At 34.4% G+C, this 13,798-nt stretch overlaps 1 protein-coding gene across 1 annotated transcript; it reads right to left on the bottom strand.

Moving 5' to 3' along the window:
* Positions 1 to 3,024: 3,024 nt before the first annotated feature.
* On the bottom strand, positions 3,025 to 6,617 carry LOC114262139 (uncharacterized). Its single transcript, XM_028202497.2, has 2 exons — positions 4,007 to 6,617; positions 3,025 to 3,573 (listed from the first exon to the last, which is right to left on the bottom strand). Exons 1-2 carry the CDS (start codon positions 6,615 to 6,617, stop codon positions 3,140 to 3,142), a joined length of 3,045 nt encoding a protein of 1,014 aa, XP_028058298.2. The 3' UTR covers positions 3,025 to 3,139.
* Positions 6,618 to 13,798: the final 7,181 nt, after the last annotated feature.

The following is a 13,798-nucleotide window of genomic DNA, read 5'->3' as shown; positions in this document are numbered from 1 at the left end:
TCTGTTGATTTTTGCCACTGTTCTTGGCTTGACACACCTGTGCAATCTTTTTGTCTTGATTTCCTGATAGCTTCATCACAATTCTTGATTACGAATTACATTCTTGTTTCTGTTTTCTGTGTCTTTTTCTAGATTCTTGCTTTCAATCCTTGCCTTCAAATTCCGAGGTGCCAATCGCCGAAAAGAGCTTTGATCAAACTCTTCGGGAGATCGATGCTGAGCTCGAGGCCGAGAAGGCTGCTGAGAAGTCTTCCCAACTGTCTTCTATATCTTGCCATTGATGCCGAGTAGTTTTGTTTCCTTCTTTTTCTTCTTGTACCTTGTACCTTGTACTTTGTCCTTCTCTGTATGCTTTTAATCCGGCCGACGTGCCATTTTTGCAGTCTGAATAATTTATTTTCAATATTCAGGCCGAAGTACCTTCTTTCTTCTTTAAATGCATTTCTCTAATTTCTTCTTTGAATGAATGTCTTCTTTTTTCTGCTCTTATATGATTCTACACTTAGAATAATTTGCATGTCTTCAAAGTACACCTTGACTGTGCAATCTCTTCGGGTAAAATACCTCTGCCACAACTTCTAATCTTACTCATCTCGGCCTTGTCCTAACACTTGAAAATATTGTAACAAATATTTTCACAAGTGTGGTTTAGGACTTGTTACTTTCTCAATGTCTTCTATCAAGACTTCAGTTTTCCATATTTCAAGTTTTGACAACCTGGTAGTCTCGGCAAGTACGCAGATATTGCTTGAGCTTGACTTTAACTTGTAAATTTTTCTCAAAAATTTCAACAAGTGTTTAACCATCTTCCTTTCGATACAACCTCGGTTTAACTATAACTTGTAAATTCACATAGAATTTCAACAAGTGTTTAAACCAATCTTCTTCCGATACGACCTTGGTTTAACTTCAACTTGTAAATTCACACAGAATTTCAACAAGTGTTAAATATCGCATCGGTTTAACTTTAACTTGTAAATTCACACAGAATTTCAACAAGTGTTAAATATGACCTCGGTTTAACTTCAACTTGTAAATTCACACAGAATTTTAACAAGTGTTAAACATCATCTCGGTTTAACTTCAACTTGTAAATTCACACAGAATTTCAACAAGTGTTAAACACCGTCTCGGTTTAACTTCAACTTGTAAATTGTCTACAACTTTCAACAAGTGTTAAACAATGATTTCGGTTTAACGTAACTTGTAAATTGTCCACAAATTTCAACAAGTGTTAAACAATGATTTCGGTTTAACTTCAACTTGTAAATTTTTCTCAAAAATTTCGACAAGTGTTAAATATCATCTCGGTTTAACTTAACTTGTAAATTCACACAGAATTTCAACAAGTGGTAAACATATTCTTCTTTTCTCTGCCCTCTGCATGGCTTCCACATACTTATTTGCGAACCTTATAAAAGGTCTTCAACCTGGCTAATTGCAGTCCAACCTTGTGTGTTTTCTTTTTTTTATCTTCTGGGACCTAAGATCTGCTTACTGAGCTCTTCTCTTCTCGGACTTAAGTGTCGAGATCTTGTCTGCTAGAATCTTAGATCTACTCACTCAGGTTGAGCTCTTCTCTTCTCGGACCTACTCATCTAGGCCGAGATCATGTCTTCTAGGATCCGGGATCCAGGGTCTGGAATCCGGGATCTGCTCACTTAGGATGAGTTCTTCTATACTTGAATGTTATCTCCTTGGGAACGCTCATGCCCCCTGTCTTTACATCCCTTCTGGAAGGGTCTTCGTTCCTCCGCAGGTATCTATCCTTCCATACCTGGAGGTCATCTTCGTTGTAGTATCCGCTTCGATCTGTTGTCTTTGGTGCGTCACCTTTCTGGCCGGCGTCTTTCACTCCGTGACTCTGGTCACGAGTTTCTGTGTTGCAGTCTCCCCTTCAACGTCGAGGTTGATAGGTCTTCCACTCCCAACAGGAGCGTTGTCTCCAATCTGATCCTTCTATCCGTCATTGGCCATCTATTCTTCTTTCTTTCATTGGCCATCTATTCTTCTTTCTTTCATTGGCTATCTATTCTTCTTTCTTTTCCACAGACGGCGCCAAATTGTGTAAGTGATTTTCTGTCCACACTGCCCGCTTAGTAACCAGCTGGAGAGCGCCGGCAGAATAGATGACACCTGGCTGACCTGCAACAGAAAGAGAAGATTCCGGCGGTGGTTCGTCCACCCGAGGGCACTCTGACGATCAAGTCAGTATATCTCTCAAAGATAAATCAAGTGCTAAACTCACAAGCTTGAGTATCAAAAACATACCTTAGACCCATGGGGGTGCCTCTCTTTTATAGCCAACATAAACCTAGTCCCAATAGAAGCCTAACTTCTATGGACTCAGGATTACTACTAATCTTGGACTCCCAGTAAGATTAGGATAAACTCTCTAAGAGTCTTATCTTAATATAAACTGAAGTCTTCTCTCATTCTAGGACTCTTACCCCTCATCCGCTTATCTCAGATTTTGATATCTTCGGAGGTAACCTCGGCCTATCCGAGGTGACCTCGGCATAACAACCAGGACACGTGACACCTCAGCTGACACGTCGGCGTCACATTGGCCACGTGCTGGTACTCAGAAAATATATCCCCACAAAAATAAAATATTATATCCAACTCATAATTATTATATTTTTTCTCTTATAAAAATCAAAAAGGTCAAAAAATTCAAACTAAATAAAGTTAAAAAAATTTCAATACAAAAAAAATTAACTATATTAGTCAATGTCAAAAAGTAGCTTAAACATGATTTTTGACTCTAGATGTAATGGTTGTACTTAGACGGAGATTGCTAGGTATGGCAGCAAATTATGATGAAATCAAATTAAAATGAACTAAATTATTATTTTTAAACCAAACCAAATATATATGTAACTGGACAAAACACAGAGTAAAATGGGAAGAAAGAAAAGAGAGCCATCTATTGTAGCAGTATCTAATTGCATCTTATTTATAATAATAAGATATTGAGTAATTACAGAAGTTTCATAAGATATAATATATGAGTCATTCCATCACACCAATCAAGAGAATAAATTAGAATAAAATACAATCAATTATTTTCTATTTTAACTTATTTTTTATTCTAACATATTATGCATCATGCTAATCAGGTTCTTTAACGAAGAGACTAAACATTGGACACCAAACTATCATCCTCATCGTCCAACAACCTCTCACGCCTGGAATTCTTGACGAAAGGAGTGCCGGCATTCTCGCTTCCATCAATTTTCTCTCCTAATTCAGGTCGATGGTTGCCACAGCCCAGCAGGATCTGCAGAACCTCCTTCATGCTAGGCCCAGTTGAGGGACACCTGCCCGTGCAAACGACCCCGAGCTTGAAGACACAAGTCATTTCATCCAGGTAACAAGGTTCTTTAATCTCCTCGTCCAAGGCATCAACTAAGGGGTTTCCGTCTTGAATGTGGCGCCATGCCCATTCGGCAAGGCAAGTATCTTCATCCCCATTGTTGTTGGCTTCCCTTCCAGTAACTAGTTCCAGAAGGACCACACCAAAGCCATATACATCGATCTTCTCGTTCGCTCTTGTTGTGTGAGCATACTCTGAAACTCAAATTCATAGTTTAGAATTCGGCAAAATGGTTATGAAATAGTAATACTTATATCAAGGAACCCTTTCATGTGTACCATATGAACCTTGTTATACATTTTTTAATGCATTTTTGTGGCAAATGCTACGTAATCTTTTGGTAATATTACGACAATTTAATATTCAGAAATGAAGTTACGTATTTTTCATTGAAACATTTATGAGCCGCAAGTTGCCGTAACCACAGATATTTATGTTAATGATAGCAAATTTCATTTCTAAACTACAAATTTTCATAACTCTATCAGAAGATGAGATAATATTAGCTACAAAAATATGTAATATGTATCAAAAAAATGCGCAACAACCAAAGGGTTTTCCACGAGTTCAAAAAAAAAAAACCAAAGGGTTTTCCCTAATATGAGGAGTATTGAATAAATCACTTACCTGGTGCCAAGTACCCAACAGAACCAGCCACAACTGACATTGCATTAGCCTCTCCATGCTTGACTACCATCTTGGCTAGACCAAAATCTGCAACCTTTGCATTGAAGCTAGAATCCAACAAGATATTGCTTGATTTCAGGTCTCGGTGAATTACTGCAGGTGAGCATTCATGGTGCATGTAGCACAGTCCGCGGGCAGTTCCCACTGCAATTTGAAGCCGCTTAGGCCAGTCCAAGACAGCATGATGGGCTGGACCCGAGACACTGAACTGCCGGTTCTTCCCATGGAGCCACCGGTCCAGGCTGCTATTTTCCATATACTCATAGACGAAGAGTTTTGTAGTCTCACTTGAAATGCAGCACAGCAATTTCACTATGTTGCAATGGCGAATCGTGCCCAGAATTTGAACTTCTGCTAGGAATTCCTTCTCGACCTTCTCATCCAGCTTTATGATATTCTGGGTTTTCTTGACAGCGACAACTCTGCCCCAACGGTTCAAAACTACACGGTACACTTTCCCTGAACCACCAGATCCGATCATGTTGCTTTCAGTCAAACTCGATAGAATGTCTGACTCTGAGAAATTCAATGATTGAAATTGAGTGAACTCCCACTTGGAATCCAATCCACGCTCTCTTTTCCAATAAGTTTTGACCACGCGGAACATGAACATAGCCAATTTAAACAAGGCCACCGATGCACTTAAAATCACAGCAAGAAATTGGGGGGATATTTTGCTGGAGTTTTGAGGCCCTGAAGAGCATACATCAATGCCTAGTAGTGATGGGTTAGTTGCACAAAGACCAGAATTGTTCAAGAAGCTGTTATCATATGCTTTGTTTTCGAACTCAACCGGTATTGTCCCAGTGAGAAGATTAGAAGACAGGTTGAGCGAAGTTAGCTCCAAAAGGCCAATCTGAGGCGGGATTTGACCCGAGAACTCGTTCCCTGACAAGTCCAAATCAGTGAGGCTAGGTAAAAAACCGATCTTGGCAGGAATTGGACCGGAAAGCTGGTTTCGACTGAGATGTAGAGTGTTCAACCCATTCCACGAGATTATATCCGATGGAAGATGCCCAGCAAGTTGATTTCCATCAAGCAACAGAGTCGTCAAATGTGGAAGAGCTGTCAATCCTTGAGGAATTGTACCAGTAAAGCGATTGTTACTTGCATTGAACACCGTCAAAGCCTTCCAGGATGACACTCCAGCTGGGATTTCACCGGAAAACATGTTGTTACTAATCTCGATCCGTGATAAATTCAATGCCAATTTATCCGGAAGCTGACCGGAAAATGAATTGTCATTGAGAATCAAGGTTGTCACATTGATTGATGTCCACAAACCAGATGGAATGCTTCCAGAAAGTCGATTTCCATTGACTTGTACAGTCAATAAGTTCCTGCATCTCCCAAGTGAATATGGCAGTTCGCCAATTAGATCGTTGTCAAAAGCTATGACTCCGGTCAATGCCCCATTAGCACACAAGTACTCCGGCAAGTTACCAGTAAAATGGTTTGAAGAGACCTGAAACTCTTTGAGCATCGAGTATTTTCCCAAGTCCGGTGGAAGTACCCCCGAGAGGTTATTGCTAAACAATTTAACGACTTCCAAGGAGGGAAGGCGGCCAATACTTGCCGGTAGCTCACCGGATAATTGATTGAAAATCAGATCCAAAACCGACAAATTTGTCAATTTTCCAAAATCATCAGGTATTGTTCCGTTTAAGTTGTTTGTGGATAGATCGAGTTCCACCAAATTCAAAGCCTCAACCACCTGAGGAATAGCCCCGGACAACTGATTTCTGAAAAGATACAGAATTGTTAAATTGTTCAACAAGAACAAACCACTTGGAATGTTACCAGTCAAGTAATTTATTGACAGGTCAAGGACCTCGAGCGCCGTCAAATTCCAGATTGTTTCTGGGATTTCTCCCACCAACCCTGATTCTCTCATCCGCAATTCTTTCAGTTTCTTCAACTGGGTAAAGCTTGAAGGCATAGCCATCATTGAGAAATTATTAAAAGACATCTCTAGTACTTCAAGATTCAACAAGTCTCCGATTTCCGACGGGAAAGAGCCGTCGAACCCATTTAGAAAAACCCGGAGAATTCTCAGCTCCGGTAACTTCCCAATTGCCGTGGGAATGTCACCGGTGAAGATGTTGCCGCTGAGGTTGAGTGACTGGAGCTGAGCCGACAGCTGGCCGATGTCGCCGGGAATTGGGCCGGTGAAGGTGTTTTGTGAGAGGTCAAGGATTTCGAGCTTGGAACAGTTGTAGAGACCGGTTGGGAATGGCCCGGAAAAGTAATTGTGTTGAAGATCAATGAGGGTAAGGTTTTGGAGGTCACAAATGAAGGGAGGTACTGTTCCAGTGATGTTTGTGTAGATAAGTGAAAGTCCGGTGACCGAGCCGTTGGTGCAGGTGATCTCACGCCAATCACAGTGGGTAGAGGTTGAGTTCCAGTGGTTGATGGGTGTTGGGTCAGACCAGTATTGTTTCAGTTTCAATAAGATTGATTGTTCTGAATTAGAAGTGGCAGTTTGGGAGGTTCCTTGGAAGGGGAAGATGAGGAAGAGGACAGAGAGTATGGAGAGAGGAAGTTTTGACATTTTTGGAGAGGTGGGTTTTGGGTGGTGGCTTTTTTTTGTTTTCCGGTGAGAAGCCTACGGCGGCGGAGGTCAGGCGGCGGGGTGGCGAGAGGGTTGGATTGCTATGGGAAGCACCATGAAATGTAAGACTAACAGCCAATTTTTCGAAGTTCAAAGTTCATAGTTGTGTAGTCTTTTATGGAGGTCGATGGCCAATAAAATGTTGCCAGATATGGATAATGTTTTCCTAGAGTGACCCACATGTCACATTAACTTTCTTTATATTATTATAGAAATATTATTTATATTTATATATATTTACGCAGCATTATTTGAATAACATGGGTGATACCCATTACTCAATATGGTAGTTTTATGGAAGTTACAACTTCCTTGCTAGTAGAAAGTTATTAGGAGTTACAATGGATCATGGTCTAAGCCTATTTATATATGTACCTGTAATTGTCATTAAAATATAAACGTTGTTTTGTGAATAAAATAGGTTTAGAATTCTATTCTTTCCACTTTTCTCATATGGTTATTCTATAAGTGTGTTTTGTTTATACATTCAAGATTTGATCATTTAAGAACAAGATTCAAATGTTTGAACATCATAACAAGAGGTATTCTTATTTTCGAATTAAAATAATTTTAATTCTCATAATTGATACCAGTGCCTCCTCCTTTTTTATTATTTATCCTTACTATATTTTATGGAGGCCATTATATTATATTATATATATATATATATATTTTTTTTCCTGAACCACAATTCCGTCCTGGTATATATATTTGTAATTTTATGCATTTGTTCAGTAGATTTTAATATATTACTGTTTTCTACGCCACTTAATGCTTCCACATATTCATCTAATCTGACATACCACCATTCGCTCCTATACCATTGTTTTGTTTTTTCTTAGTGAACAAAATCTATAACCTATAAGCCATTATAGTAAGTTGTATATATATAGGTTTGATATTCTACTACTCATGGTAGGTTTCAGATTTTTACAGCAGCCATTATTATACCAGATTTATAGTTTCACTTATATATTTTTGTACTATTTAAGGATTAACCTTTGAAAATAATATAAATGTTTACTGTTTGATTTATCTTGTTTAATAAAATTTTTTTATAAAAAATCTGAAACATGCTGGTTAATTTTCTTGTTATTAGAGATAAATTATTGCATAATGTATATTAATTAGAGGTAACAATAGAATTCATCTTGTTCTATAATAATAGTGTTTATATTAATTTAGAAGTGTTCCTATTCTAAATTTACTATGTTTTGGAAACCTGCTGTATATCATTAAAGCCTTGTTTGTCATTCCTTAAAAAAGTTAAAAAATCAAAAAGTCATTATCCTATTTAAGTCACATCATCTTATTTAAATCACATCACCTCTCTAGCACATCACTTTAAACCCAACCCATATTTTAAAAAAAGTCAAAAAGTACACTTATTTAGAACATCTCAAAGTATGAGTTTTCATTAATTGATACACATTGAAGGCTATTTTGTATAAAATCTAATAATTCTCATGCTTTTATTTGAGTTTATTCAATTAATTTTGGCACCGTTTGGGAAGTGGTTTTGTGGGCTTTTTTGGCTAATTTAGCTACAAAAGACAAAATAGACTATTTTAGTTACAACAAACAAAACATCACATCCAACCCACAATTATTACACTCTTCTCTCACAAAAAAAGTTAAAAAAGCCAAAAAACCAAAAAGTCCTTCCCAAACCAAGCTTTTTAGCTCAGGCTAAAATAGCCAAAAAAATTAAAAAGTCAAAAAACCAACCCACTTCCCAAACCAACCCCTTAAAAGGCATAAAAGGCTTAAATTCATTTCTAGATTTTTATAAAGGATATGATATTGAGGATATTTTGTTTATTATAGTTGCATGTTTAAATAGTAAGTAAATTCATTTGAATTTCATACAGTGAACTATTTTAACTTATTCTTTAAAAGCCTTATAATTTTTTTATAATAATTGGCACGCTCTCTAGTATAGTGTAATATCACATTACATGTATCAAGATTATTTATTTCATAAAAATTTATGTGAAATAAGAGCATATATATACTATGTGTTAGATTATATTGATATTTCTTGATACTTTTTTATTATATACGAATAAAAAAATGACGTTATCATATCTTCTACAATAAAACATATATATGTTCTTTTAGAAATTTATTGTTATGTATTCACACCACTTAAATTAATTTTGATCTATCTAATGTTATTGAAAGAAAGATCAGTACAATTATATTAAAATTTTATTATATTTTTTTTAAAGTTTAAGGAAGTGTTATTTATTATTCTATCATTTAATATATAACTTTTAGAATAAAAATTTTAGCCATTCTTCTGATAAACTTCTAGAAGCCATTCTTGTGATAAACTTCTAGAAGCCATTCTTCTCATTAACTCATTCTTCTAGAAGCCATTCTTCTCATTAACTCATTCTTCTAGAATAAAACGCGTCCGAATGGGCTAGTGAATGTCACAGCAAAGTAAAGAAAATATAACAAACTGTAGTGTGTTGTGAATGTGCCGTGGACACGATCGATGTGATGCCAATGTAGTAACGTCGTGGACTAAGGTTAAGTTTGACAAATTAAAAAAAAATTAAAATGTTATTTAAAAAATTAAAATGTTATCATTATTTATTAAAAGTTAAAAAGTACGACTGCACAATTCTCAATATTAATTTTTTTCTATACATTAATTTATACAATTTTTTAATACACATTTTTTATAAAAAGTCAAAAAATTAATCTAAATAACCATATTTTTTTTCTCAACTTTTTAGTTCAAGAAATATACTTATTTAGGATATCCCAAACAACTAATATGAATTTTCTCCATTAAATAGACATGTTGGGCAAATGTCACGTTTATCAATTTTTATTTTAAATTTTAAAATAATTGAGAAATTTTTTTTAAAATTTAATTTTTTTTAAAGAAAATATAATAAATCTAGCAATTTTGATATAATTATATTGAACACTATTAAAATTTTAATTTATATAACACTTACCTCTCTTTTCATCTCTTTTACATGAAAATATATACTGTACATTATTTATTTTTATATTTTCACTTCATTTGTATTAATTTCAATCTATTTAATCTTATTAAAAGAGAAATTAATATAATTATGTCAAAATTATGTGACATATTATTTTTTTTTAAATCTCAAAAAAAAAAAAAAACAAATGCAAATTAATCTATAAATTATTAAATAAAAATTAAATACACATCATTACTCTTAAATTTGTGATGTGAACCCAAAGAAGGTCAAAATAAGGACTTTGACATATAAAACTCACTGTTTGGAAAATGGGTTTAGATGGCTTATTTCGAAAAAGGTGAAATAAATTTTTTAATTTAATAAAATAAAATATTATATTAAATTTATAATCAATATATATTTTTTTTCACAAAAAATTAAAAAAATTCTTTCTATCGAAATTTTTTAATCTCCGATTAAAATAATTGGAAAAATTTTGGCTGCCAGCGGGTCCATCAGCCTATTCCGTGGGAAGTGTCGCCAAAAAGTAGTTGTTGACTTTGAAAGTCTTTCCATATAAATTAATAAAATATATTATCATCTATATAAGTAATTCACATGAATGATTCTTGAGTCTTTTTATTTTTTGTGTTTTTCTTATTTTTAGAGAATTTTTAAAAAATGTTAAGCAATTTTTTTCTTAAAATTCGCTTAATTTAAATAAATTTAAAAAGTAAAATATTTGTAAAAAATATCTATAAATATAAAAAAATACAAAAAGTTAATACACTTTTATATATTTTTATTTCTTCACAAACATTTTAATTTTAGATGCATCTAAAAAATAAAAAAATTACTTAAAATATTTTTAAAAATTAGCTAAAAATAAATAATAAAAAAACTCAAAACTATACAAATAATTTTTTTATAATTTGACTAACATTTTCTTCCCCTAAAGCTCATAATAAACCATGTAACATTTTTCAATTAAGAAGGGAAGAGGGGAAAAAACAAGGAGAAAGAACGAGACCATCCACCAAACAACTACACGCTATACCACATTTTCAAACATTTGTTTTAAGGGATATTATCAACAACAACAACCCAATATATATATATAACCTTATAACAAAAATAAATTTTTAATTTTATTAATAAAATCTTAATCTTTTGATTTATTTTCAATCTAAATCATCTGTGTATTTTCATTAAGTAATATCGAAAAAAATGTATTTTAATCATTAAACTCAACAAAAAAAAAATATTTGACATTTTATATACACATACGTTAAATTTGATGACTAAATTATTATAATTTTTTATTTTGTTATAAGAGTTAAACTCTGAATTTTTTTTTTTTTTTGGGTTATTTCCCCAATTGTTTATTTCAGTAGAGCCGGGATCCAGTTTGCACAACAAGGAATGTTATGCTTTGGGTGGGGCCCATCTTGAGCAAATCTCTACAACTTAAAAAGTCCATTTTATAGGAATTATTAAGTAAATTATCAATGTACAAAATGATAGTCACATTAGTACATTATATTTATCTTAAAAAAAAGTAATAATTATAATTTTAAAAATAAATTATCCATTTTAAATCAAATATAATACGATGATGTAATCAACTTTGGAACTTGGTTTGTTTCCAAACCAAGAGCCAAACTACTTAACATGAGCATGCTCACTGTAACAAAAAAATACATTTGGTGGCCTAAAAATTTGTCGCCAAAAGTATAAATTTCGTCACTAAAAAAATCGACGACAAAGTATATAATTGGTCGTAAAAGCCCTGTCACTAAAAGTGTTGGTAACGAAATCAGAAATTGTCAGCGTATGTAGAAATTTAGCGACAAGCAAAATTGGTCGTCAAAAATTATATATTTTGTTGCTATAAAATTACAATTTGTTGCTAAAATGTTAAATTTTGGATAGGCTATGTAGTTTTAGCGATAAATAAATGCGTCGCCGAAAGTACTATTTAACGACAAAATTAATTTGGTCGCTAAAAATCACGTTTTTAGCGATGAGTAAGTTTTGGTTGCTAAAAGTTTCTAGAATAACCACTAATTTTTAACGACAAAAACAATATGTTGTCACCAAATATATTAACAGCGACAAATACACCATCTGTCACTAAAAATTCACTACACAAATTTTGAATTTAATAATTTTCCTGTTCAAAATAATCCAAAACACCTGTTTTCCTGTGCACAGTATATACACAAATGTAATGTAAATAATAATACACCTGTGCAAGACATTCATACTAATTCAAAATTAATAGCTATGAAAAATCCCAATAAACCTAATTACAATTCTCTGACAATCTAAAACATGCATTCCAAAGTACTTACAAACTACTAACATCAAACCTATAAATACATTACCAAATCCTATGTCAAAATATTTTCAAAAACACAAAACTAAATATTTTGATGCTAAACATTTAATCCATAAATCATTTACCAAAATCCTATGTCAAAATATTTCCAAAAACACAAAATCAAATCTTCTGATGCAGCCCGAACTATTTTCCACCATTGCCAATTTGTCACATGAAAAAAGAAAAAACAATATTAGATTGATAAAAAAAAAAAGCATCGATATGAATTTCACAATTTTGATTTTAATTTTGTAACGGGAATTCCAATCGGGTGTTGTTTGCTTATATAAGTCTATTTAGGCTTGAACAAGTTGTCCGTGCCAAGTTTCGGTGATTTTAGTGGTCATTTTGCAATTTCGGCCCCCGAACGGACCTTTTAAGTCATGTGTTTTACATTTTTTCTTGTAATTTTCTAACCGGAAATCCAATCGAGATCCCGTTTGTTCCTACAAGTCTATTTAAGTTTGAACAAACTGTCCGTGCCAAGGTTTGGTGGTTTCGGTGATCATTTCTCAATTTCAACCCCCGAATGGGCCTTTTAAGTCTTGTGTTTTACAATTTTCCTTATAATTTTCTAACCGGAGATCCAATAGAGGTCCCGTTTGTTCCTACAAATCTATTTAGACTTGAAAAGGCTGTCCGTGCCAAGTTTCGATAGTTTCAGTGGTCATTTCAAAATTTCAGCCCCCAAACGGGCATTTTAAGTCTTCTGTTTTATATTTTTTCTTCTAGTTTTCTAACCGGAAATCCAATCGAGGTTCCGTTTGTTCCTACAAGTCTATTTAGGTTTGAACAGGCTGTCCATGCCAAGTTTCGGTGGTTTCGGTGGTCATTTCGCAATTTCGACCCCTGAACGGGCCTTTTAAGTCTTGTATTTTACAATTTTCCTTCTAATTTTCTAACCGGAGATCCAATCGAGGTCCCGTTTGTTCCTACAAGTCTATTTAGGCTTGAACAAGTTGTCCGTGCCAAGTTTCGGTGGTTTTGGTGGTCATTTTGCAATTTCGGCCCCCGAACAGGCATTTTCAGTCTTGTGTTTTACAATTTTCCTTCTAATTTTCTAACCGGAGATCCAATCGAGGTCTCGTTTGTTCCTATAAGTCTATTTAGGCTTGAACAAGCTGTCCGTGCCAAGTTTTGATGGTTTCGGTGGTCATTTCGCAATTTCAGCCCTCGAACGGGCCTTTTAAGTCTTGTATTTTGTAATTTTCCTTCTAATTTTCTAACCGGAGATCCAATAAAGGTCCCGTTTATTCCTAAAAGTCTATTTAGGCTTCAAAAGGCTGTCCGTTCCAAGTTTCGGTGGTCATTTCGAAATTTCAGCCTCCGAACGGGCCTTTTAAGCCTTGTGTTTTACATTTTTCCTTCTAATTTTTTAACCGGAAATGCAATCGAGGTCCCGTTTGTTCCCACAAGTCTATTTAGGCTTGAACAAGCTATCCGTGCCAAGTTTGGGTGGTTTTGGTGGTCATTTTGTAATTTCGGCCCCCGAACGAGCATTTTAAGTCTTGTGTTTTACAATTTTCCTTCTAATTTTCTAACCAAGGATCTAATCGAGGTCCCGTTTGTTCCTACAAGTTTATTTAGGCTTGATCAAGTTGTCCGTGCCAAGTTTCGGTGGTCATTTCGCAATTTCGGCCCCCGAATGGGCATTTTAAATCTTGTGTTTTACAATTTTCCTTCTAATTTTCTAACCGGAGATCCAATTGAGGTCCCGTTTGTTCCTACAAGTCTATTTAGGCTGAACAAGCTGTCTGTGCCAAGTTTCAATGGTTTCGGTGCCATTTACA

The sequence above is a fragment of the Camellia sinensis genome, chromosome 5, assembly GCF_055761805.1.
Source record: "Camellia sinensis isolate YWXY chromosome 5, ASM5576180v1, whole genome shotgun sequence".
Lineage (NCBI taxonomy): Eukaryota > Viridiplantae > Streptophyta > Magnoliopsida > Ericales > Theaceae > Camellia > Camellia sinensis.
This window is presented reverse-complemented; position numbering and strand designations above follow the sequence as displayed.

What these genes read in the sequence shown, in the direction of transcription:
- LOC114262139 (XM_028202497.2), bottom strand. Translation starts at nt 6,617, where the DNA reads ATGTCAAAACTTCCTCTCTCCATACTCTCTGTCCTCTTCCTCATCTTC. An exon ending in TGTTGGGTACTTGGCACCAG is followed by an intron (nt 3,574 to 4,006) that starts GTAAGTGATTTA and finishes TTTGAGTTTCAG; the next exon opens with AGTATGCTCACACAACAAGA.